Source organism: Stigmatopora nigra, chromosome 7, assembly GCF_051989575.1.
Source record: "Stigmatopora nigra isolate UIUO_SnigA chromosome 7, RoL_Snig_1.1, whole genome shotgun sequence".
In the NCBI taxonomy this organism is placed as follows: domain Eukaryota; kingdom Metazoa; phylum Chordata; class Actinopteri; order Syngnathiformes; family Syngnathidae; genus Stigmatopora; species Stigmatopora nigra.
In genome coordinates, this window is record NC_135514.1 from 6092477 (window position 1) to 6119969 (window position 27493).

The 27493-nt window shown below is 36.7% G+C and overlaps 1 protein-coding gene and 1 long non-coding RNA gene across 3 annotated transcripts in view; one reads left to right on the plus strand and one right to left on the minus strand.

Moving 5' to 3' along the window:
- Positions 1-1083: 1083 nt before the first annotated feature.
- Positions 1084-2964, plus strand: LOC144199629 (uncharacterized). Its single transcript, XR_013326951.1, has 4 exons — positions 1084-1214; positions 2520-2591; positions 2659-2795; positions 2909-2964. It is a non-coding gene; the product is annotated as an uncharacterized LOC144199629 (long non-coding RNA).
- A 617-nt stretch (positions 2965-3581) lies between these two features.
- Positions 3582-27493, minus strand: part of LOC144198896 (CUB and sushi domain-containing protein 3-like) — a 161106-nt gene continuing 137194 nt past the window's right edge. Inside the window, exons 66-78 of one of the 2 annotated variants that reach the window (XM_077720109.1) lie at positions 25745-25903; positions 25056-25168; positions 24162-24249; positions 22465-22606; positions 21662-21997; positions 18549-18625; positions 5775-5938; positions 5537-5603; positions 4416-4493; positions 4154-4212; positions 3980-4087; positions 3825-3912; positions 3582-3768 (exon numbers count right to left, since the gene is read on the minus strand). In XM_077720109.1, coding sequence (XP_077576235.1) covers positions 21838-21997; positions 22465-22606; positions 24162-24249; positions 25056-25168; positions 25745-25903 — 662 coding nt within the window. In that variant the 3' untranslated portion in view covers positions 3582-3768; positions 3825-3912; positions 3980-4087; ... (4 more) ...; positions 18549-18625; positions 21662-21837. Of the gene's footprint in view, positions 3769-3824; positions 3913-3979; positions 4088-4153; positions 4213-4415; positions 4494-5536; positions 5604-5774; positions 5939-18548; positions 18626-19615; positions 21998-22464; positions 22607-24161; positions 24250-25055; positions 25169-25744; positions 25904-27493 lie in introns of those variants that run through there. The other variant, XM_077720107.1, reaches the window with a different exon arrangement.

Below are 27493 nucleotides of genomic sequence, written 5' to 3' on the forward strand. Positions count from 1 at the left end.
TAATACAGAGGATGTTGTAAACAGCAAATAAAGCCGGGTATCAAAAGAAAGAGAAAAAAACTGCATTCAGTTGAAGTTGACTTGAAGTATTATTCACAACGGAACCTGCATTTTCATTTCTGGCAATTAATGCTCTGACTGCTTGACTTTTTTTCTTCATTTTCATTTCGCTGATGTAACAATATGAGAGCTGTAGGCCTTTGACATGTTTAAACAATGGGAATGAATGTTTTTAATGGCTTGGTAAGTGCCGTGTGAACTTGATCTACTGCATCAATTTTTTAAGTGAATCATTGTGAGTTTTAGAATAAAGCAGAAGAGGAAGGCCACGTTCAATTGAGTTGCTATTTCTTTGACAGAGGCACAAAAATCATTGTATTAAATAATAACTGAGGACAGAGCATCATGCACAAGGGAGCTGAATGCAATTTATGAAAAGAAATTACAATTGTAGAGTTTGACCATATCCATGATGCAACGCAAAGCTCGCTCACCACTACAAGCAAGTGTCTTGGGAGGGAGAAATTCTTGTTTGTGTTCTACCAACTTGCCACCAATTATTTCTCTCAAAATGTTTCTGAAGCAATATCCCTGAAGTTTTGTCTAATGGTATAGCATGAGAAAATTTAAGGGGGGGAAAAACATTAATTATATGAGTAAAAGCTTTACATACAGGTTTCCTTTCACGCTGTACTAAACAAAATGTTAGGGTAATACCTGGAAAGTTTGACATCAGAAATAGGTAAGTATTGAATGTCATTCAAACATTGTGGGTTTTTTATGCTCGTTTTAGGAAACTTCCAATAAGAGGACACTCTCAAACATTAATAAAGGGATTACATCCACTTTTACAGTGAGGTAGTATCACCAAAGACACAGTGAATGTTGAGAATATATGAAGCAATGTAGGTCAACACAGTCTTAGTGCTTCTCCGTGGAGAATTCTGACTGAAGGGAATATGGTGTTTTATAGCATCAAGACCACACAACTCACTACTATTCTTCGTCATCTTCTAAACATAGACGGGTTGGGAAGACAAAGCGCCTCTAAGGAGCGCGGCAAGCAACTCCCCATCCTCTACTTTCAATATGGGCGTGGTTACGCCCATATTGCCCACGGAGCGGAGTTAATTAAGTGCATGCGCAGTAACATTTCCTTTTGGAACGCATTTTTCACCACGCTTATGGTGGACGTGCACGCCAACGCCAACGAGGTAAGGACTCAAGCAATTCACTGGCCTAAATGCGTTTTTATCACGCGATCGGGAGATTTTTCAGCAATTAGTTAGCCCAAAACGCCAACAAATCTCTTAGTTTAATGCCAGGTTTAACACACCGTCGACACAGGTTTAACACACCGTCCACAATTGAACTACTATGAGCTTCTTTTCTCGACCGGCTTTGTGCATTCAGTCAACATTAGTGTTAGCGTCACGATTTGACTTAAAAAGCATGTTCTCCGTTTTCTCTCCATTGATGAGTCGTGTAGCAAGACTTTAAATTTAATCAAACAATGCAAGAAATCAACCGACAGTTTCCTGGGTAAGTGTTCACTCTAGAATGACGTCCAGGGGCACGACTTAGTTCCTTTTGTTTTGTATGTAATCGTTTTCATTCTGAATGCTAAACACCCGTTCCCGATTTGTAATTGTTCTGTTTTTACAAACGAATCACGTATACAAAATTTAAGCCAACTTTCTTCTAGCTCACTGGTGTCAAAGCAGCGGCCCGGGGGCCAAATCTGGCCCACCGTGTCATTTTTTGCGGCCCGAGCAAGTAAATCATGAGTGCTGACTTTCTGTTAGGATCAAATTTAAATGAAGATTATACATGTATGTTATATTACCTCATCTTCCCCTTTTTAAATCAATAATTGAATTTTTAATCATTTTTTACTTGTGTTTTTAAGTTTAAAAAAAGCATATTGTAAAATTTAAAAATTGTTTTCCACACTAATATTGAACATTTTCCCCCAAAATATTTTGTTTCCTTTTGAAATGAAAAACAAATTATTACAAATTTTCCCTCATGAGGAAAAAAAAGCTCAAACATTTGTTTTAGTTCTATAAAAAACGGAATATTTAGGGCTTTCGATGCATTTTTTTCAATCCAATTCAAATAGAAAAGATGTCTAAATATTTCAAAAATAGTACAGCTCACGTGAAATCAAGTTGACCTTATCGTGTCCCGCGAACCAACCAGAGTTTGACATCCTTGTCCTAGCTGTTAACCTCAGTCTGTATATTTAATCGCCTTGTCTGGAAAAGGGGAAATAGCACTTGCTAACTTATTTTCATTCTTTATCTTGATGGTTTATTAAAATTCTTGTAATATTTCTTTATGCTGTAATTGGTTGGCAACCCCCAAATGCCTTGGTAAAATCAAGTTTTCACTGTTTAGCATCAAGATAAAACTACTTCCCATTAAAAAAATTAAAAAAACTAAGCCTACCTGTTGAATCTCCAGGCTGTATATATGTTAACTTGTGCTTTTTTTGTGTGCAACTTTTCTCTGTTTAGCACCAAGATGCAGCTTTCTGTGTGCCTAGATAACTCTTGGGGTTACAGAAGGGGAGACTGGGACTGATCAAGGTAAAACTACAAAAAAGTTTAATCTCCAGTTTCTATATATTGTAACTTTTGCTATTTTTCCTTGCAGGTTGCCCACTTGAAGATGTCTCTCTTGCATCATATGGTGTCTCTGTATTTCTGAAAATCCAAATTCAATAAAAACCTTAATCACGATGACATTTCACTGGCCATTCATTTCCACAGCTTTTTGACTAGATCTTGAAGGTAAGAAGGTTGTCATTTAATTTTGGAGCAAGAACTCTTAAGTTTTTTTTTTCTTCTAATTATATTAGTGTTAATCCCCCCCAGTTTCTTTTCTTCTAAATTTTATTTTCCAGGTGTTTATCCCCACCCAGTTTTCTCAAAGATTTATTTTCTAAGTGTTCATCCCCCTGCTTTTTTCAAAGATGTATTTATCCCCCCCTTTTTTCAAATTTTATCTTCATCTTTCTAGGTGGCCCCCCCCACTTTTTTCAAATTTTATCTTCTAAGTGTTTATCCCCCCCTGCTTTTTGTCAAAAAAAATTCCTAAGTGTTTATCCCCCCCTGCTTTTTGTCAAAAAAAATTCCTAAGTGTTTATCCCCCCTGCTTTTTGTCAAAAAAAAAAAATTCTAAGTGCTTATCCCCCCTGCTTTTTGTCAAGTTTTTTTCCTAAGTGCTTATCCCCCCTGCTTTTTGTCAAAATTTTTTCCTAAGTGTTTATCCCCCCTGCTTTTTGTCAAAAATTTTTCCTAAGTGTTTATCCCCCCTGCTTTTTTGAAATTTTTTTTCTAAGTGTTTATCCCCCCTGCTTTTTTGAAATTTGTTTTCTAAGTGTTTATCCCCCCTGCTTTGTCAAAAAAAAATTAAGTGTTTATCCCCCCTGCTTTGTCAAAAAAAAAAAATTCTAAGTGTTTATCCCCCCTGCTTTTTTGAATTTTTTTCTAAGTGTTTAAGATGTTTACTTGTAAATAAATTTTTTTAAACTTTGATTGTGACTTGCATTTTTTGTTAAAGACAAAACACATGCATACATTTAAAAGCTTTTATTTTGAAAAACACAAGTAAAAACAAGTAATTCCTCCAGTCACCAGCAGGAAATCCAGGAAATAAAAGCTCCAGCTTTTATTTTGAAAAAGTTTGTAGATAGGTTCCCGCTGGTGTTACAGCATCGTAAAAAATTGAATCTTCTCCACCCCCTGGTGGAATTCAGGAAAACTGAAAAAAAGGGGGGGTTAGTACAGTTAGTTAAAAAAGCAATGAGAAGGGCTCACCTTTTATTTTGAAAAAGTTTGTAGATAGGTTCCCGCTGGTGTTACAGCATCGTAAAAAATCGAATCTTCTCCACCCCCTGGTGGAATTCTGGAAAACAAAAAAAAAGGGGGGTCAGTACCCAGAGTTAAATAAAAAAGAAATGAGAAGGGCTCACCTTTTATTTTGAAAAACTTCATAGATTGGTTGGTGCTCCAGCATCATAAAAATGGGTGTCTCTGAGCCTATCTGTTCATAGGCAGAAACCAGGTCCCCTTGTGGAATTCTGGAAAACAGAAAAAAGTGGGTCAGTACACAGAGTTCAATAAAAAAAACAATGAGAAAGGCTTACCTTTTATTTTGAAAAACTTGAATAAGATGAAGTAATTCCTCTTGTCACCAGGTGGAAATCTGGAAAATAAAAGCTTCAGCTTTTATTTTGAAAAGGTTCTCCTGAGGCTATCTGTTCATAAGCAGACCCCTGGTCCCCCTTGGGTGGAATTCTGAAAAATAAAAAAACATTCACAAAGTCTTACCTTTTATTTTGAAAAAAACTCATAGATATGCTCAGGCAGAGCAAATCTACAAGTTTTTTTCAAAATAAAAGGTAAGACCTTGGAATCGTTTTTCAGTATTCCTGCCTATGTCAAGATAGGCTCAGGCAGGAAACCTGGTCCCCCTTGGGTAGAATTCTGAAAAATGAAAAAAAACATTCACAAAGTCTTACCTTTTATTTTGAAAAAAACTCATATGCTCAGGCAGAACAAATCTACAAGTTTTTTTTATTTAACTCTATGTATTGACCCCCTTTTTTGTTTTTCAGGTTTCCTGCCTATGTCAAGATGGCAGAACCAATCTCGACATAGGTAGGAAACCAGCTCCCCCTTGGGTGGATTTTGGAAAACAAAAAAAGGGGGTCAATACACAAAGTTAAAGGAAAAAAAAACTTATTGGTTCTGCCCTGTCCCTGAGCCAATTCGTACCTAGGCAGGAAAACACAATAGATTAAAGTACAGACTAGCACCATATGTCAAAATTTGACAAAACTACCTCCTACATTTAGCTTTTTTCTTTAAAACAGTCTGCTGTAGAGACTGAAAATATATCAGGATCTTGATCATGTGGTGGGAAATTTGAAAACACTGGACAGGGGCCTACAAAGGTAAAATAAATCCTACTTCTTTCTTAAGTTTTCAGTCAATTATTTCAAATCCATTCCTTCTTAAAAAAATAAATATACAAAGAGCTTCTGTTTTTCTCATTATGTTTAAATGAGTCAGAAATGACACCTGCACTATAGTTAAATAAATCTGTTTTGAAATGAAAAATTTTGGGCGGAAATTTTATCATTTATTTATGTTCAGTTCCACTACATGGCAGATTTGTTTTTTAGTAAGTTCCAAATAATGCGAAAAGCCACATAGAAACTCACAAGCGGGAGCTACTCCTTCACTTGCCACTACAGTATTTTTTTTATTTACTTAAATAGGGATGAGCCTACTTTACAGTTTATCACAGCCATGTCTGGTCTACATTAACCGCGATAATCGAGGGATTACTTACACATCCACTAATGACATTTGTGTGGGTGACTTATCCACAGTTTTGTTTAAAAACAATTTGAATGTATCATGATGAAAATCGAGCCAATTGCGCAAAGCCCTGAACACTGAACGCTGGCGTTTAAATATTACATGAAGAGAGAGAAAATCGCAACTAGTTAAAAATGACTCACTTTGTTATGGCGTCGACAAGCTGCTCCTTTCTGGTCGTTTTGGCCGCAGTCTGGGCTCGTCGAGGATCTGAAAAACACAATAGAATGATTTCTTTTTAAACAAGGAGCGATCGGTAACGCAATGTAGCCAATTTGTTTGCAAACATTTTGCTGTCTGCATACACATGGGGCTACATCGCGTCAATAATCACTCTTGAGACGAGAGCTGGGGGTTAGAAATACCCAAATGACAACGTACCAAATGTGCAGCATCGTTCTGTGAGAAGTTTGGCAGGACTTCGTCGGCAAATCGTCACTTTTGAGCTGCACTGCAGTGCACGCACGCACGCCCGTCTTCCTTCCGGGCTCATCAGGGATTTCAGGGTTTGACGTCGGCTATTTGAACTCTGGCTTCCGCCACGCCTATTAAAAAAGGACACAAAAAATATATTTATTTTTTTCATAATAACGTGCATTAGTCAGTATATGTTTGTGTGGAGGGGCTGAAAATGCTTTTAGGTTGGACTTTAATACTTAAAAGAAAAATACATTGTTTTCATAATAACATGCATTGGTCAATGGGCGGGGCTGTAAATACGTGCTGATTTGGCTTTTATACTTGAAAAAATACATTGTATTCATCGTAACGTCTGTGGGGGAAGCTGTAAATACTTTTTGGTTGGGCTTTAATCCTTTAAAATACAGTAGTATTGCACATTATGAACATTGTGATGACATGCACTTTGGTGTTTGTTTTCTACTTCTAGACATTTAAATGATACTAAATGGGAACCGTAAATGAGAATTCAGTCCACCAAGAGACTTTAAAAAAAGATGATGCATTCAGATGTACACATCTGCTTCTTAAATATGTATGTTAACACTAGAATTGTGCAAGTCTTTAACTATTTAATGTGTACGACAAGCATCCTAATATTAAAGGGCCATCTCGCAGAGGACAAAAATGACAGTGAAGCTTCACGCTAGGTTCCTGTTTAAAATCTCATCCCAAATGCATTAAATTGGTTGCCATTGAAGGGGATTTATTTATAATCATTTTAAATCAGACTAAGGCAGGTGACAGGCTGCATAATATTTAAGTGTTGCATCAAGGGCAACCAGAACTACATTACTACACCTTGGTTGATTAAAAACACAAGGTCAGTGTTGTCCCCCAACTTTTATGTTCCCATAGAAAAGATTTTACCAGGGGGAAAAAAAAATTCACTGCACACTATACAAATATATCCAAAAAAGTATGTATATTGAAATTATGATGACCTATGTTAGACGTAAGGTTTTAGCAACTGATTCCAATTTCTTAACCTTGTCTTATCTCGTCTTACAACAGAGCGTGTTCAGCATCGGAGGAGACAGACCAGGCCAGAGCGAATGGATCCACAGATGGTTTATTCCTATCAAATTGATCTATACAGAGCTCCGGGTTTGCCTCCCTTCTTAGTCTGGACTTTCGCATCTCCGTTGGCCTTGGAGATCGGCACCGGCCGTCTCCTTGCCAGCTTGGACCCGGAGATTTACACCGTTTGCATCCCTTCTTAGTCTGGACTTTCTTGGAGCCTCATGTTAATCAACCCCACAAGGATTTTGGAAAAAGGGCCCGTTCTTTGTAAAGGCACAAGGAATTATTTGGGCTGAGGGCCTCTGTTCTTTGTCAAGACTTCATCTTAGGGGAACCTTGACAGTCTGTGTGATACTAACTTAAAACGAGTGCTCAATAATACAACAGTAACATACAAAATGAATCAGCTATACTAAAATGAATAAACTAAATATATCTTCATTTTCTAATCGTACTACAGCAATATAGAACTGATGCAGCTATAATAAAATGAATGAGTTAAAGACATCATGGTCTTCATTAGATTATATAGTTAAAATATGTCATATTCTTCACCTCAATTTTTTTTTACTTCAACTTGTGTAAAATCTGTGAATCTGAACACAAAGCTAACATAATAATGTTTGAATACACGGATTAACTTGATGCCTGCCCCCAATTATACTCATTTGTTTTTCTTTGAGTTGCTCTAACTGCAGAATGGTAGATACACACGCAGTACATCTTTCCAACGTTAGATGGCAGTAGACCCCTTTGTTATTTGTACTAATTGCAGTGATTTGATGGTAATGTGCTCAGTTCCATTCTACAGCCACAACATACATGACTAACAAACAGAAATCCAAGCTTTAAACCGTTTAGTCAAATATTGACAGTTTCTTCACATACATGTCTCACAGCATGAGGCTTATTCACAAGGAATGTTGCTCATTCTAAAAGGAAACTGTCTTGTTTCTACTTTAGATCCACAATTACAGTGAGCCAAACGGCCGAGGGGGCAGACAGTTAAACAGATTCCCACTCTGCGCCCTGCTGATTGGTGTGTCTGTCAACACAGGCTAGATTTGCTCTGTCTGCTCAAATCTGATGAGATTGCTTTCACCTATTCAAGAGATCTCAGTTGGAATTGAAGCGGCAGGCATAACAAACACAGTCCCATTTGTGCAAGCCATTGAAAGCCAGCCTGTGTTGACAAACCAATCAGCGTGGAGCCCAGTTTTTGTGTGGCATTCAACACACAGTTGACCGCCTCAATGCTATTCAAATATACAAGTAGAAGTGCCAGATGAGGCCAAGCCATGTGTCACCTTATGTGTGCGGCCTATCTTACACAACTCAAGGAATAACAGGAGGGTTTGAGGTGAATCTTGTCTACACAAAAGATAATGTCAAATGCCCGAGAGGGATTATATGGCAACAACTTCATCCTAGAGTCATCAAACATGAAAGCAGCAACGCAAAGATTGCAAAACCTTCAGGAGCGATATCTGTGAGGAGTAGGAAGTTTTTAGGGCGTTTATTCATTGAAAGTAGACTCATCTCCACACAATGCCTTAAAGGGCTTTTTATAAATGCCAGCAACATCGGCACTTATCCACAGGTCAAGACTTTACAAAAAAAAAAGGCTGCGGAAAGCAAAACATAATGACTCAGTATTGATTTCACAGTCTTTTTGTGGTTTTTGACGATTTAGAAATAACTCGGTTCGGTGGACTGAGACGTTGGTAGGCCGCATCACAATCAAAATCCTTTAAATTTCTTCCCCTTTCCTTTATTTTTTTCCCCAAATCTATTTATTATTTTTACAGCTGTTGCTTTTCATGCACTATTTATTAGTTGATCATTTGATTAGGTTCGAAACAAAGATTTTGATTGGCTCCCATTGACAGCAGTAGACGCCCAAAGACTTAAATCCATTTTAGCTGGCAGAGTGGGATTTTGCCATTTAAAATTCAGCTTTAATAGAGAAAACTGAGCTTTCCCAGTTAAAATTGAACTGACCTACTATATAGCTATCAATGGAAGCCACTACATTTATTCTACGATTTACTATTCATAATTAAATGGAAGGATTTTTGTCATATACAAATCCACATATTTACAAACAAGTCCCCCACATGCTCACGTTTAGATATTTGGATACAAAGAGGTACTGCTGCTGTTGTTGTTGTTGTTGGGGCAGGTAGGCCACCCAGGCGTCTATGGGTTACTCTCAGCCGCGCTAGAGCTGCCACTGGAACGCGGATTAGTTCATCTGGGGGGTAGCAGGAGGTGTGGGGCAGTCAAATATCTCCGGCAGGATGAAAAACGTAGGGTGCCACGTTCCTGGTTGGCAGCTCTAGGTGGTATTTGTTGGATTCGAAGGCCGCGTCAAGGTTCCAACTTTGTCTCCCCACTGCTGCTGCATGCTGTGTTAATAATAGTAATTACTAGTTCCTTGGCAAAAAATAAATCAAGTAAGATTACCAAAATTTACCCCTTTGGCGTTTTTTTTTATAATATACCATTGAAGTTAAAAGACATTCAAGTGTCTTTGTCTTTCCTTGGTATCACAATACGTGATAAGGTAGCTTACCTGTGTTACATTTGATTATTTTCTCCATTTTTTTCTTATTCTCTCCAGTTTATACTAAGATTAAAATGTGTATATGTGACATGACTTTGTTGTTACGACTTACTAGTAATATCTAGCAACATCTGATTTGGCTTAGAATGTTGAGAATATCAAATCCATCTGTTGTCTTGGCACATATTGGCAATTCATGCAGTTCATGCACATATTCCCATTAACAAATGCTACCATCACTAATCCTGCAAAGGGTTAAAATGATGCACAATGATTGACATGTAGGCAGATGGCTTCCTTATCTTACTGAAGACACATTGTGACATATATTTTGTCATACCAGTTATAATGTTCTAGGGCCTCCGGAAAGGACACCTCACCTGCTGTTATAGTGTTGCTGGAGAAAGAAAAAAATATCTGCATTTGTGTGCATGTGTGTGTGATTCTCACCATACACCAGTGATATCTGGTGCCTGGCTGTTGTGACCATGAGGGGATTCATCCTGTGAATCAGATCAGTGTTGCCTGAGACAGCACGAGTATAGAAAAACTAAAAATAAATACAATAATGTACATTATGTTGTATACCAACTTCTTTCTCTGTTGTAGCATTTAATGAAATAATAAAAGAACCTTTTTTTCCAGCAAAAAATAAAAAAATAAAATTATATATATATATATATATATATATATATATATATATATATATATATATATATATATATATATATATATATATATATATATATATATATATATATATATATATATATATATATATATATATATATATATATATATATATATATATATATATATATATATATATATATATATATATATATATATATATATATATATATATATATATATATATATATATATATATATATATATATATATATATATATATATATATATATATATATATATATATATATATATATATATATATATATATATATATATATATATATATATACATATATACATACATACATACATACATACATACATACATACACACACACACACACATATTCATTACATTACCTCGGTTACAGTTAAATGGAGTCAACGGGAAAATAAACAAATAGCTGTTATCAAAGGATGATTAAATACATTGCATCTGTAGCAGCAAGCATGTGTATTTATCTTTATTAGAGTTTAAGCTTCATTAAAAAAAGTCTACAATGAGCACTCAGTCGCTGAATTATAAATGGCTACATGAAACTCCTGGCTGCATATATTTAATTAGAAGGCTTTTTTTTTTTTTAAATGTGTCCTAATTTTGCTTCATATGATTGTGTTGGCAGAAATTAAATGGTCCTTACTGGCACTGCTACGGGTAAAATGTTTGTATTAATTATTTCACAACAGAAAATTAATAGGCTATGGAAATATGATTAAAAAATATTACTTATACTAACACTTAAGATGGTATTTTAAAAGAAAATACTTATAAATGTTGTTATTTAGGTATTATATATATATATATGTGTTTATATTAATGTGAGCTTCCTGACAGACAATTCAAAACAAAGCACAGTAATGCCTTTGAGTGTTCTAAGATGATAAGTAAAACAAGTTGACCTATTTTCATATCACCTCAAAATGCCTAAACGAAATTGTTCCAAGACCAAATGTACCATTTGAGCACTTCTTTTTTTCTTTTTTAACATATTTTTTTAAATACTGCATTTTTGTGATGTTCGTGGTATTTCAGAAAATAGATGCATAAAGTCACAAAGCATTGAGGGAATGTTACTTAAACACTACATCAGCGTGCGACAGGCTAGAATCAGGCTGCCAGGTTGGATATGGGAGTGAGTGCCTTGAAATCCCTTTGGGACAAAAAGAAAAGTTTGCCCATTTTCTTGGGAATTTCTGCAGAAGACATTGCTAAGAACATTGACATTTACATAATATGGGAGAAATATGGGAGAAATATGAGAGATTAACCAAGATTAACTCAAACTAATCTATCCCTGACATTAGCTAGTGGCCCATCTATTGGCACATTTCACAAATATATACATATATATGTATATATGTATATATGTATATATGTAAATGTAAATATATATATAATTTGGATTTAACTTATATATAAAATGCATTTATTGTGTGCCTGTTGGAATGAAATGTTGTTGATGCTATTGTATCGGTTTTAAAAAGTGAATGGATCTTGAAAGGAGAATTTAAAAATACAGGGTATAAAATAAATGCATTGTAAATTTTTGTGTGAGGAAATCAAGGGGATCGAGGAAGACCACTTGCAGTCAAGTGACAAATGGAAGTCTTGGACTGCCCAAAGGAGTCACATGGGCCCTGTCAAAAAATAGCCCCAAAAGATTTGATTTGGGGACTTTCCTTTCCTGACAGAATGTATTCAAACAGAGGAAATGGATTTCACATAAGCCCTGACAATAGAGAACAAGAAACGACAGTGGCATTTGACTGCTTGTATGGTCTGACAAGACGGAGCCCCTGCTGCAACCATTCAACGGTCAAATGTCAGCGTTCCTTCCCAACTTTAACACAAAACCCTAAAGAATGCCATCATGAGTGGTGATTTGTCATGAAATAAAATGTGACAGCCTGTCAGTAATATTCATTTTGAAAAGTCAGGCACCTGCGTGTTAACCTCGACGTTTCAGGGCTAGATTTTAGAAAAATTAACGTATTTTTGTACATTAAGTCACATTAGCACAACGAAAGGGAAAAAACATATATAAGTTGCACTGGAGTATAAATGGTGATGGGAAAATAGGAAACCAGAATCAAAATATGCATCAGTTAATGTAACATATGAACAGCTTTTTAGATAAGTATAGCCTAAAAAACAGCATAACAAGCTGTTGGCGGTCAGAGTTAAAAAAAAAAAAATAGACCTAAAATGCACTTGAGTATTCATGGGCCCAGACAAACTCTTACTATTACTTTTAGTCTGGAAAATACGGTACTTTGTGTGGGGTAGTTGGAGGCAATTTGAATGTCGCCCCCTTGGGGAGATTATTTCTAAAAGTGGGTCTGGGTTTGATTTTGCATTATTATATCCAAGAGTACCTTTCCAAGAAACCAAATCAGCCATGTATGATATGGTCAGATTCTATTTTGAACCCTTCATACTTCTTTTTGTTCCATTTGACTAAAACCTTCTTTGAAATCGGTAGGACCCCTTACAATGTGTCTGTTCCTTCTGTTTTCCATTACTGACGGTTGAAATCTTCTCTACTATGACTTGAAGGATTTGGATTACAGTGAGTTTGTGTTCTAGTGGATATGAATAGAAGGTTTTTTTGTGCCCATATATTACAGACAAAGGTTTCATGTGATGTGTTTGCAAAGCCTTTTTTTTTGCTGGCATTACATTCATTCATACATTATTTGTTTGTTGGGTGTTATATCGTGCAAAGTGTGAAATACAAGTCAGGTATTTTTAGTTTGGTTTGTGCTATAGAATGAGTCTTCTTGTAGCAACGATGGGGGGTGTATATATTCTGCAAGATGGAATTCAATAACATGGTTTCATAGCTAACAACTATCAAGTTCATGGGTTATGTATAATGTGCGGTATTGTCAAATATTGGCAAAGGCAGGCCTACGTGTGCAAGTTTGTGGTTGGCGGATTAGATGCTGTGCTGACAATTGACACTACTGGATCGTCATAAATTATTGCTTCGCCTGTGTACCGGACCAGACATTAGTACATGCGACAGCAATTTCAGTTTCCCTTTCTAGTTTCTTAAACCGATGATCCTGATTCCACTGGTGGGATTCCACATAAGCCTTTCATGATATGTTTTTGTCGACCAATAGCAGCATACTCAGCTTTTCCTTGTAGACTGTCATGTCAAGGATGTCAGTAAACCATCTCTTGTCAGCTGGTGGAATCATATCATTTATTTATTCATTTTCTGAACGACTTATTCTCACAAGGGTTGCGGGGGGTGGTGGAGCCTAGCCTAGATAACTACAGGCACCTGATGGGGGAAATTTTTGGGGATGTGGGATGAAACTGGAGTATCCAATTTCTGCACAGTGAGGACCGACCTGGGATTGAACCCTTGAGCCCAGAACTGTGAGGCCGATATGCGAACCACTCGGCTGCCCTGGTGGAATCAAATCATTCTTTTTTTTTTTTTGGAGATGTCATTGCGTCCTTTTTGAGTGGGTTCAATTTTTCCTGTTTCCAATTCAGTGAAGTAATACTAAAAAACATCCCCCTATTGTTTTATATAAAAAAGCAGCAAATCTGAAGAGGAGACAAGTGTGTACAAGTAGGTGAATCATATACCCAATCAGTGATGTGGTAAAATGAGACCTTATCCAGCGCTACTGAAAAAGCCTCCTAGGGACCTTTAGAATCTCAATGTTTTTATAAAAGATATTTATCCCTCCATCAAGGTCAATTTTAATAACATGTCTGTAAATGGGAGGTATTAACTCATTTTTATGATAAAAAGCGTTATGCAATGGGATGAACATTAGTGTGTTTACTTGAAGTAGGAAAAGTAACCATTCCTTTAAAGCTAAAGTGAGAGTAATGAAGAACATTATTATGCTTAGCGGATTATTTATCGGTTACGTAGTTACTTTATGGGCCCCTAAAAAAAGAACAAATCAGGACAAAATGGAGAATTGAGAAAATATTTCCTATTAATATAACATATTACGCTTTTTGTTGTTATTGTTGATAACTTTAGTATAAGAAACACCACCTAAAGTACGTACACTAATTGACCTGCAATTAATACAATAGATTTGACCTTCATCCCTCTGGAGAAAAACATTGCAAACATTTATTTTCTATTGGTGCCAAATCATCTGACAAGCCAAAACAGCCCAAGTTTTCTGCAGTTGTCTCTTGTGTCCTTGACTAAGAAACTACATGGTACTTGAAACACAAGGATGCAATGATTTTTCAAATCTTCCTCTCCTGCATCCCTTAACAGTTCCTCACACGCTGCTTATCTTAGATGTTTAACCACTGAGCTAAATAACCAAAAGTACTTAAAAGTCCAAAATATATTAAGTATATCAATAAAGCTGTGTGTGTGTGTGTGTGTGTGCACCAGTTTGCTGACAAATCCCTGCCATGCCGAACTAGGAGTTCTCTCGGGATGCCACGCAGAGGACAAGTTAAACCGCCCTCCTTCAGAAGGCGCTATACACTTGCGTCAGCAGACGACCTGTTAGTATTCCTCACAGGACAAATGCGCTCAATCATATACTTAGATAGCATCATCTATTCTATACACTTCTATACAACCCCCCCCCCCCCCCTCCCTTTCTGTTTTATGCGGAAAGGACTTCCCGCAGAGCATGCATGATAACAAATTCCAAATGTCAACAGTGTGATTTATAAGAAGGTCCTTAACTGAAAGCTTGTGTGTCAGCCCTGAACATTTTGCTGACGAGCTTAAATGTCACGTATTTAATTCCAGCTCATAACAGCCCCAGTTCTACTCCCAGTATGTTTCTATAAAATATCTATGGATCAATATTCTGATCAGCATTACATGAGCATAGATGACATCTCCCGTGGTGGAAAATGTATAGAAATAAAGTAATGGTTTTCCTTCATTGGTTGGAATATTTATCAGTATGATGTCGGAATGGAATTATTCTATGTGATTTCCAGTCAAACTTTGAATCGTTAATTGTCTTAAAGAATTTAACACATTGAAGTGTTTCTACATTTTGTTGCTGTTTCAATATTTATTGTTTGTCCTTATTTGAACTTCCCAAACAACTGCAATACAGAAGCTGGATGGATGGATGCCTGAAAACGTTCAAGCCCGGATACATATTGGCACCAGGTCCTTAAATGTAAATCTGCATTAGAACAATGTATGAACTAGTTTACTCTTCAAATTAAATGTTCAATTTTTGCTGAAAAAAAGGACAATGGAAGTCAGCAAAGGCCACAAACTCGTGGAGTTTTTGCAAACAGGGCTCAAAGTTTCTGATTGCTCTAGGTAAGAAAGAAAAAATAAGCCTTGAGCATGGCAGTGAAACATAAAACATTCTCAAATGGGCAAGCATTTGGAAAGAAAAAAACTCAAGACTATAAATTTGTGCTGAATAGCAATCTTTAAAATAAAAACCAAAACAATAATATTGTTTTAAGTCAATTTGCTTCGATGGATGACTAAATTATTTTTGCAATTTTTTTGGAAAGGTATACCAACTTAATACACAGGTGGTGCAAGCATTGTGCTTGCACAAAAATAAAGATGTGACCATTTTTCAGGTTAGATAGGGCGACACCGATAATAAAGCTCACTCACTGTATTCAACTTTGTTGTTGAAACTGAATGAAAAATGAGTTTTCACTCATTGAAGATCTCAACAAGTTAGGCTAGCATAAATAATTGCCAAATATGTATATTTGAAATGTGTATCTGAACACAGTGATTTAAAAATCTACTTTCCTTATGTTGGGTTTTTTAGATGTTTGAGTCATTTCAGAAAACGGAGAAAAATATCATCCTTGTTCGTTTAGTGTGTTCACCTTCACTCTCTAAAATTTCATTTGATGCATAGCTTGTGATGTCCAATTACTCGGTCAATGCTGATCAAAAGCAGCCGGCTTTGTTCTCTTGTGGACATCCTGTTTCTCTTAAGGGGAAATAGAAGGCATGTAAGGAGACTGCAGTGATTGAGGTTTAGAACGCTGATGAAATGGCGGAAATTGCAATGTTAACATTTTCTATTCATTATAGTAACTGCTTTCATATTCTTTTGAAAGCTTATTGTTCCTTACCAGCTTGATATGGTCCATATTGCCATTGCACGGAAAGTCAAATTTCTTTTGGTAAAGAAAATTTGTGATTGTGTGGTTGGCTGTTGAAATCACATTTTTTTATTATTTTTTTTGCATTGCACTGTGCATCTGGGAGCTCCAGCTAACCTACTCTAACAAGGCCCTGAACAAGCAGAAATGTTCCCCAATTAATAGCTAAGGACAAACCATTTGCGCCTGGGCTCTCTCTCTGAATATTTCCATTTACACAGTCATAAGGAAACTTTCCTAATAGGCCTTCCTGCAAACTTATAACTGTCAGTCATACAAAGAGTGGTTGGAGAATGACAGCAAATAGATCACTGCTTCTATGTATTAATCTTATTCCAGTATGCAATTGTCCATTCCATGGGTTAAACTGTCTTTTTATGTGATATACCAAGTTATGAAAATCATATATGACCATTTACACCTGATAGGATTTATAACCAACACATGATACAACATACATCGTTTTTGGTTGTTGTAATTAATATTAAATGGGAATACAGGCAAAATATTTGCTAAAGACTTTGCTAATACCTCCTCCTGCCTATGCAAAACTGTGAGTCAGCAAAGAGTGGGTGGAGAACAACAGCGAGGAAAGCAATGCTTCTACATGCAGTATTACTGTTATTAAAGTATACAGAAATCCAATTTGGTAAAATAATGTGATTGGATCTTTGTGTGATGTCCCAAGTTGAAGGAATTATTTTAGAAAATCAGGTACAACACTGTAGTGTTATATAAAAAGCCAGTCAAATATATATTGTATTAGTATAAATGGAATTCTGAACACAAAAGTAACGCATTAATCTTTTGTCTATGTTGTTGAGCAATTGTCTGTAGACAGATTTTAAGATAGAAATGACAAAGTTCAAAAAGGGTTGTTAAAGTTTGAAGATGGTGAATTGACTTTCATTTGTCCCAGACAAATCATCAGGAGTATCTGGGCATGTAGGGATTTTATGATCAAATGTCTTTTTGCCTATTATATATATTTATTTCTTATCTGGCTAGGAGTTTATCCGAGCTAACAAAAGGTGCAAGATAAGGTATACTCACAGAACTGAAAGCCTAGAACTGGCCAAGCAACAGCCTACACATACTACTAACAAAGTATGATGGCATTACTTAATTCAACACTTGTGTTTACAACATAAATAAAATATTTTTTTCAATCACATGGGCACATTATGCTCACTCTCAGGCCGTTTAATTTATGAACAATACTTAACGTGAAATGAAACCCGACTACAGACTACGCGGCCAAGATTAACGAGACTGCACACAATTCAATTTGTTTTACTCTCGACTGTTTTTTGACCACAGATTAACATCTTTCAGATCAGATCCATCACAGACCGTGTGATCCATTGGAGGCAATTTCCCAGTGATTTAAAAGTAGGTTAAATATTCATTTTTACTGAAGTGGTAATGGAGGAATTTACATTATTCATTGGCTTAAAGATTAAAAAGAGCATATTAAAACATATAACTCTCCCATGTTCTGCTCTGGGAGACTACTTCTTGGCATAGAGAATAACATCGCATTCAATCTTCCTGGACAGAACTTTTACGCGAGTTTCATTGCTATCCTGACGCAGAACAACATCAGTATGATCACAAATATCAAGCAGTATATGGGTAGAATTAGCAATATACTGTACTATTGATTTCGGTAGTGAGGCAATTAAGACACAAGGTGCAAATAACTTTGCTACCTGCCTTTGCGTCTAGGTGTGACTGTGTGTGTCAATAATTGCTATTTCCTTGGGGCTTTCATTCCTTGACATGTCATCCCATCCAATAAATAGAAGTCCAGCACCCTAAGGACATGACCAATCAGTATATGTCTGGAGAAAAAAAAGCTCATTAGTAAGAGACTGAAATATGCAGTGGGGATGCTTGTTAGTCAACTGTCAGTTGAGTACTACATAGAAAACCACAGGTCGGTGCTCTCTGAAAACCCATTAAAAATGAGTCCAATAAAATGAAGCTTTACCTTTTTGTGATTAAAAGTGATGTTATCAACAAAATATCTTGTTTCCTTTTGCATCTGTCATACCATATGTCAATATTTTTGTCTGCAAGTGTTTTTTTTGGGGGGAAGGAGTAGATTTCATGGAACACATACAGCAACTCGATGAAACAAAATGCCACAAGGTGTTTTATCATTGAAGTCAACCAGAAGTATACTGTCATAGTCATCCCATCATGCACCACTGCAAATTGATTTTCTCCCATAGACACGTGCACATTCCGCATGGTAACAGATAAGTGAGGAGGATAGTAGAAATTGGCATGCAGTGCTAACCTGTTCTTTCACTCTCAAATTGGACATGCTGAGCTCCACAGCATCGCTTCCTTCTCTTCCTCTGGAAAACACACCGTCTGCATTTTGTTTGCCAACAAAACAGGATAAAGTGGTTATATTTAGAAGGTATTATTAGTGCATTACACCATACAGCCAAGACAATAACAAAATCCTGATCTATAAATATTTTCCATAATATCATCACATTTTAGCTAAAATCTGCTTGATGAGGCTTCGACATAACAGACTTCATAGAAAAACCTTGCTGGCAAATATTTCAAATCCATACATAAATCCCAAGCTTAGACTTAAAGTACATACTTAGCCTGAGTAGAAAATCCGCCCAGCTCCTGCCATTCAACTGCCGACTATTTGATTTTTTTTTTTTAAGACTTATTCTTATTTGTGTTAAGAGGCGTATGTCATACTTCTTTGCTGATGATTTCTAAAGCTAGGAAGGCTGAGGCAGTGGACAGCAATTGAGATTTACTGTAAGGCCTTACTGAGTAGTCCAGAAAATCACTACATGCTCTGAATACATCCCCCCCAAAAAAGGGGAAGCCATTGCCGATGCAATTTCAAACATTGATCAATAATTGTAATCAGTTTCTTTAAGGGAAAAATCTTGCACACTTACAGAAAGTAAAATACGTCTAGCATCACCATTTTTAGAAGCTTAAACTTTCAATAGTTAATATTGCCCCTTGGGCACACTAAAAATATGCACCGTGGGTATGAAAATCATGTTACCATCCAGTGCTTTAATGGGTGGCAAATATGTGCTGAGCACCAGCGCTATTGTTAACAAGAATCATTGGTACATAATGTCGTTCCAGACAACTGTATGTGGAGGGTGCCTTGGATAGTGATAACATCAGTGCTGAACTGAGCAACGGTCAGCAAATGGAAAAGTCATAAAAGAAAAGAAAAACGGGCAACGGTAGCTGAAGAATAAAACACTTAGTTCTCTTGCAGTGCTTGCATTGCAATAAGTAGAACAAAGTGGAGAGTTGCATTGATCACAAAGACATGCCTGTAATGAGAAAAAGAAAGCATCAAGACTGGACTTCATTTTCTATTTTATATTTAAATTAACGGTTTATACATTGCTCTTAAAGAAAAAATATACAAAAGATTCTGTAATCTTACATGACATATACATGTGAATTTTACACAACATTTTCAATAACTTACAAATGTTTTATTTGAATAAAAATAGATCTCTTTACAAAATTTTGGCATATGTACATATTCATATATACCATTTCTCAAGAGTACGATAATGTTTGAAGGTTATCACTGATCGGAACTTATCTGCTTTTTTTTAACCAGATGCATCTTTTTAAATGACCATCCATTAGAAATATGCGCAAAATATATTACACATTGATAACACAAGACATCTCACCAAAGAATCCCATCTACTATCAAAACTGTATAAATGTACAAAGTGTAACAGCAATGATAGAGGTCCAAAGTTCAATAGTGGATCATCTCTGAGCTGGCATGCACAGGTGAGAAAAATGAAACTACGTATGACCACACGCACTCGCAAGCGGGCTTCCTTTCGGCGTTTTTTTTTAAATCTTCCTACACATAATACAGTGTATGATTTCTAATGCAGTCAGTGTTATGCCTCCTTTAACAACATATGCCCATACAGTATTCAAGGCACTGCTATGATGGATTGTAGAAGGAATCAGACAGGTGGAAAATCTAATATTGATGGCAGCTCATGTTTGTGCAATTATTCTTTGTTCATGTTTATTGTACATTTATTGGCAGCAGCAGATGACTCTGTGTCAGTGGGCATTAATGAATTAGTTCAAGGCCTTGCACTTGTCAAGCTTTTGAAATGATGTCTATGAAGATCGCAAAGTCACAGAAATAATTGAGCGCTTAATTGGTGAGGTAACGTGATGAGTGGGGCGGGAAATTTGAAAACAAAAAGGACTAAAATGTATGATGTGTTTGATAGAGGAAGGTTCAACAAATGTGGAGGGTTGTGTGAATTTTGTAGGGTACAATGTGTGTGCAGTAGAAGTCCCTGTCTGGAAAAAAACAAAGATTTCCCATTTACTTCCACCCCACCAAGACGTGGAAGTAAGAAAAATAAAAGATGAAATACCAATTCGACTTAAACCTTGAATGTTTTGACATTTTGCATCCTTGCCTTTCATCATGGATGAAATCCCATAACCTGGTTGTCATTGCTGCACTAATTATTAAACGTGACACTTAATAAACCCTGTAAAAATTATGCAAAGATTTTCTATTTTGAGAATATTGATCTGTGCCTATTTTCAAAAGGATTTCATTTACTTACAATAGGGTTATTGGTAACAAAATGGAACCAGATAGCTTATGGTCCACATAGAACATGAAAAGAAATGACTTTGGAATATTTAAGTATCGATATTATGGCCCCATATGACCATTGCACAAAAAAGACAGAACTCATACATGTATGTGAACACTCGCATCAAAAAAATCTGAGTTTAAACAAATTAATGGCACACAAGGGAGGTATTATAAAAAAAGTTCTGTGAAAACTGTACAGTAAAAGCTTTCCCATTGGAATTGGAAAGATAGGACTGCGCCTCAGTAATTAAACAGAATAATTTGTTGTTTGAGGATACTGTACAGTAAAAGCTTTCCCATTGGAACTGGAAAGATGGCACTGCACTTCAATAATTAAATCCAGGCCAAATAGTTTGTCAGTTGATACAGTGACCAATTAAATTGGTGCACTGGTCGTATAAACTTAGTACTAAGTTAACTCAATGTATTAGGAAAGAACAAGCTTCTTTTTTTGTTTGTTTGTTTTAAATCAATTAATCAATGCAGTGCTGAGTTTGCAAACTAAAGCAAGCAGTTGAAACTCACATGAAATTTGTCTCAATGTGAACATGAGAATCAAAATGAAACATTTCTCATTGGCATTGTGAGATAATAACCCGAAAGAGCATAGCACTATTGGACCAAATGCTATTAAAACAACACTCACAGAGTGCAGAAAGCCCCATTTCTTATTTGATTTAGTTTTTTTTTTTACTTCACCAACCAATAAGAAGGCAACGAGGCACCTTTTCATCCTCATTTCAATTTCTTACCTTTTGTGTTTACACTGCAAATGGCAAGGGATCTCAGTGTTGGTGACCGTGTGCTTTGTGTTTCTGAGCAGCTCTCTTGACTTTGTTTGGCATCGCCTGGAAAAGGTCTAAATATGTCAATATATATTCATTTTCAGCAAACAAAGTAGTAGTCTTTCTGCGGGAAGCTGCAGGCATCAAACCATGGTACAGATGGTGTTGAGATTGGGGTCAAAGCGGACGACTTTACCCTCGGCAGCTTTTGTATTGGTGTTGTACATGGGGTTCTCAAATGTGGCTTGTCCGTTGTTGTTTTCGTGAACAGAACATCCTGTGTACTGCGCTTTGTCCGTTTTTCTGTGGACAAAAGAAAGGCTTGCCAATTAGTTGAAAAGAGAGCATCCCAATTATCCTGCCTTCTTCCGAACCAATAAACATGTGTCCATTAGGTTTCCATGGAGAACTGAAGTACATTAGCCTCACTGGTAATTCTTGCTTAAAAGAGCAGTGCCCCATTCACTTCTAACTAACGTCATGACCGGAAAAGAAGGCTACATAAAACAAAAAATAGCATACGTGAATTTTTTTCCTCACTGCATACAGAGTCTAAAATATTCAAAAGTTTTCAATACTGCTCTGCGATCGGCTGGCCACCGATTCAGGGTGTCCCCCCCGCCTCGGGCCCGAAGTCAGCTGGGATAGGCTCCAGCACCCCCCAAGACCCTAATGAGGATAAAGCGGTTCAGAAAATGAGATGAAATGAGTTTTAAATATACTTAGCTCTTATGCGTTTAGCATGTCATTAAAATGGATGTGATTTATACCTCTGTTTGTAGACGTAAAAACCGAGACCGGCCAAGATGAGCGCAAAGAAAGGCACCAGGATTGCGACAGCAACAGAGCTTCTGTTGGTAGACGTGTTGGTCTCAGGGTCAGGAAGAGTGATATTCTCTCTTAAATTCAAACCTGAAAAAAAGACAAGCAAAAAACTTTGAAAAAAATGTTGCATGCTGCAAAGAAATATCATGGCAATAATAAAAAGAAAATATAATTCTGAAAACATAGTTGAGGCAGTCTCACGAGGGTCGCAGGGATGCTGGAGCTCATCCTAGTTAACTGTAGGCACGGGAAATCTTTGAATTGGTTGCCAGCCAATTGTAGAGCACAAGAAAACATAAAGATTCATGCACTCAACTTACTCATTCCTAGATTTGAACCCTACAGCTAAGAACTGTAAGGCGGGCGTGCTAAACACTTGCCCGCCATGCCACCGTTGTTCTTTTTCATTTGGTCAAAAATATTTCTGTTGTAATTAAACCTTATTAATGAAAATATGGGTCACATAACACAGAAATAGCAATGAAAGTGAAAAAAAAATACTTTCAGTCCGCTGGCAGTGACGATGGAGATGACGATGAACAGCATGCAGCTGATAAAGATGAAAACTGTAATGAGCGTACAGATAATGATCAGTGTGACTGTGATAATCGTCCAGAACACAATCATGAGATGATGAAAACAGCAAATGCACCGCATGAAGAAATGAAGGACAATGACATGGAGGAAGATAATGTCCTTTTAGCTCACTGATTAGGAAGGGAAAGACAGGATGGAAAGAGATTATGATATTTAAATGAATAATGAGGGATAAAATGTTTTTATACACTCATCAGACACTTCATTAAGTCCACCTGCACAGTCTAATTAGGTCCAATATGAGAGCCGTCTCCGCTCCCCACAAAACTGAATTTAAGTTTTGCTTTGTTTTAACTGACAACGTATGACAAATGCCTGTCATTGTGATTTTATTTAGTAGTGATTCAGAACTCCATTCAGCAGAGTTTCAGGTTTTTTATAACCTTACATTTAAAGAAACTACAATAGATGGTGATCACAATCTTAGTAAAAATCTAAGCAATATGCCATGGAGTCTTATACCATATTGTTTAATTATTCTGTCAATCAAGATTCAAGCTTTTATGACACACGGAAAATTAAAACTATCAACGTGCGAAAACACATTCATCAGACTAATGTACGAGAAGGGGAAGCCGACAGTTTTAATTCCTTTCTTAAGGTCAATGCAAACTCTGATTCCATCTCCCTATATTGTCACTATTTGTCAGATGAATGTTCATCCATTCATCTTCCTTGCCACTTCTCACGGGGGTTGCAAGGGTGCTGGAGCCTATCCGAGCTGCGTTACTATGAGGAGTAAGCAGGACACATCTTGAATCTGTTGCCAGTCAATCGCCAGACAGATTCAGATATTCCTTCGTACACACTCGCACACCAATTTGGTGCCTTCAATCAGCCTAACCCTTTCCTTTGGGGGACTTGAATGCCTAAGGGAAAACTCTCTTCAGGCACAGAAAGAACATGCAAACGGTTCTCAGAACTGAGAAGTGTATGTGCTAACCACTCATTCACCTTTCACGCTGAAGTGGATTTGCAAAAATGAAAAGCAGCTATTGTGGTATGTGTGAGACAGTAATTCTCCCACATATTTGTTTAAGCATACCAAGTCTCTGTAGTCCAAACTGTCCATAGTCTTTACCCTGTATAAAGCCTTGGTACACAAAGCTGCTGCCCTCAGGCTCAGCTGAGACCTAGAGAAGGGAAAAAAAAAACAGAACTTGTTTTAACTGCATGTGTAAAATTGGGATTTTTCTTGGCAGCTTAGACAATGTTACTTCTGCAGAACCCAACACATCAAACACTAAATGTCCTGTATTTAGTACAGTTAACACATCCTTTTATAAAGCATTCAAAGTAACACCTATTTTTGGAGTGCTTGGGGCCAAACTCCAGTCTATAAATACATGTAATGTTTGCTTTAACTTATTTTAAAGTAAAACTTCAGCAAAACTGTTAAGTAGAAATAAGGGACACATTTCCTTAGTGATGGATTGAGCTCAGTCAGTAAATTGTCAGTAGGGAGAGAAAGTAAATGTATGCAAATAATTAAAAAAAGACAATTGAGGAAAGGATTCACTACTTTGTGGTCATTGTTTCTACGCAAGCAGCTGTTCTTCTGTTTCTGTAAACAGGATTAGAAAAATATAGACATCGGCAAGTGTAAATCCGGCCACATTTGTCCAAAATAATAGTCTTGCTAGAACAAAAGAAATGAGGAGGAATGTAATAGTTATGAACATCCTCCTTGCCATTTTTCGCAAATAACTCCAAAATTCTGACAGCTGCATTCTCACAGTAGACATGATTTTCGAGGCAAAGAGAGGTAGATGGTACATTTCCAGCACACATAGTTAGGTGCCTTGCTCAAAGGTGCCTCAGGGCTGTGCTCTTCGTTCAGCCTCTTTGTCCATAATCCAGAGATGTATTTAATAGTCAGCATCCCTGGCTATTTTTAGAATAAACTGGTGAGCAATTCCCAGTTTGTGCTTAGACTTACAAATCCATCCATTGACCACGTCTCCTCCGTAATCCGACTCAAGGAGCTGTGGGCCAACACTCTCATGTGGTATAGCAGAAGTGTCAACCTCACCTCCTGGTGCTTGTACACCCCTGGCAAAGAAAAAAAACCCATGTGAGAAGATCAATGTAAATTAGAAATTGCATTTATACAATTTTACATGTAAGCTGTTGGCATCTTGTAATGAGCATGATAAATTCAGAGCCGCCAAGGCGAAGAAAAATTAGTAGCGAGGTAAATATGACACTCTACATATACCGTAAAATCAAACCACTTCAACCGTGAGCTCAAAAAGAAATTCATCCTAAGGGGTTCCTCGTGGCCACATGCCAAACGAATGGCCAATATAAAAGCTTTAATGCTACTGGCTAGAGAGACATTTGCATGCCTCTGTGAACAAGGCATGAAAAGGCAAGGAAAAATCAGAAAACAGTCGAGAAGAGGAGGAGATGGGTGAACACTTGAGTGAGCAGTTTGTCAGTCATTCCATGCGAACTAATACATCCGTCTTTAAAGTCAATAAGTAATTTCCACTCTCATGCATGAGCTCATTTGGTGATTGACTGATTGACACCAGGGACCCCCAAAATAAATGGAAGTGACACATAAATGTAGTGAGGGAAGGATAGAGGAGGACAGCAATAAAAGATGATTTATAGATGGCTCACCCGAGAGCAGAAACTCCATGTTACTGTCGTTTAAAGTTACATTCACTTTGCCCGTTGTGGTATTAAAGGTTGAGACTGTCATCGTCATTGGACGTTTCTGTCCCTTGTAATCATAGGAGCCTTTCCAAAGAAAATCTGGAGCAAAGACATCCTCGGGAACTTATGGAAAAGAGACAAATTCATTTTGACAGAAACCACCAAAGAAAACATCAACACTATTGACATTACAATGCATTTATCTGTGAAAATGTTTGCATTAACTTGTCCAATTTACTGTGTATTTATAATGAGAACAATGACAAATACTGATTTCATATATTCATCTTTCCTTGATCAGTTTGTTTAGTTTAATTTAACATAAATTCATTGAGAATACATTTTTACTTAAAATATAGAATATTGAAAAAACTTGATAACTTTGGTTAAGGGTCAGTAATCATTTTCTTAAAAAAAATAAAATAAAATCAGTGTGTAAACTTCATAAATTAAGACCAAAAATAAACATCCTTGAGATCCTGTGAACGTGAAAACACCTTGCACACAACTATGTTCAAACAGTAGGCCAAGAGCTTAAAAGGCTACTGGGTGGGCTACAGGCTGAATGCAGAGAGTGTAAATAAACACTCAATTTTCTCAAGTGTCTCTGTTATGCAGGACCACCCACAGCACACTGAGTGAAGCAGTGATGAATTGGACCACCCTGCGGCTGGTCCGCTGGCTTGTTAGTTAGGTAGCTTTTTGCTTTGCAAGCATAGCAAACCATTCATGGTTCTTAAAGTGTCTCTGTTGTGTGTTGTGCGCAACGAACTGAGCAAAGCTGTTGGCTCTTAGACCAGTGGTCTTTTTTTTTGTCAAATGCTCAGTGCACTGCGGGTGGGTCCACGCAACATAAGGCTGTTTTATTTTGTTTTGGACCAAATATTTCCAAGACCAAGACTTAGTTAAGAACAGAACTCACTGACACTAATACAAAAAATATAGCATTTTGTGAATTAATCTATTTAGCCCTGAAAATCTAAAATTAGTCTCAAAATTGACGCATATACACTATAGAATGTACCTCACAAATAATGCACGAGTAGTAATTTTAATCAGTGTCCTCACCAAGAAGAAAAACAAAACTGAGCAAGAACTTGAAAGCTTCCTTTAGCAAGTCTAAAAATATGGATACAAGCGTACTTTCCCCTCACCACTGCGTTATAGATGTAGAGTAGTCAGTAGGATTAAACACAAAGTCTATTTTGTTTGACAAGTAGGAATGCTCTGTTCCCTTTTTTGAGGAGTTGTGTACACTTTTCTTGCCACAAAAAGTTTACATTTGGCTCTTGGCACAAAAATATGTGATGTCATTTTCCTCAAAAGTTTATTTGCAAAGTATTTTCTGATTTCTTAGCTTACCAACCATTGGCATTCCTATTCATCAAATTGTCAGTATAGCATTCATAAAGATAGTTTTTTTTTTGTTGGCTCAAAAGTAGAATGACTGAAATGGTGTGTACACCACAAAATTGCATTAAGAATTCATGGGTTTTCTAACTGTGTTATTCCAAATACTAGGGATTGATTATCCCCTACCTACTATTTGGAATGCAAGTACAATATTTGAAAAAATATCTACTTATACTTTAATATCTAAATATGTAAAACGACGCCTACGTCTTAAAACATTCCCTAGATCGTGAGGTTTTATGAAGATGAGGTACTTAATGACCTTTAACTGTCAGTTTTGTCTAGTCCGGGGGTATCACC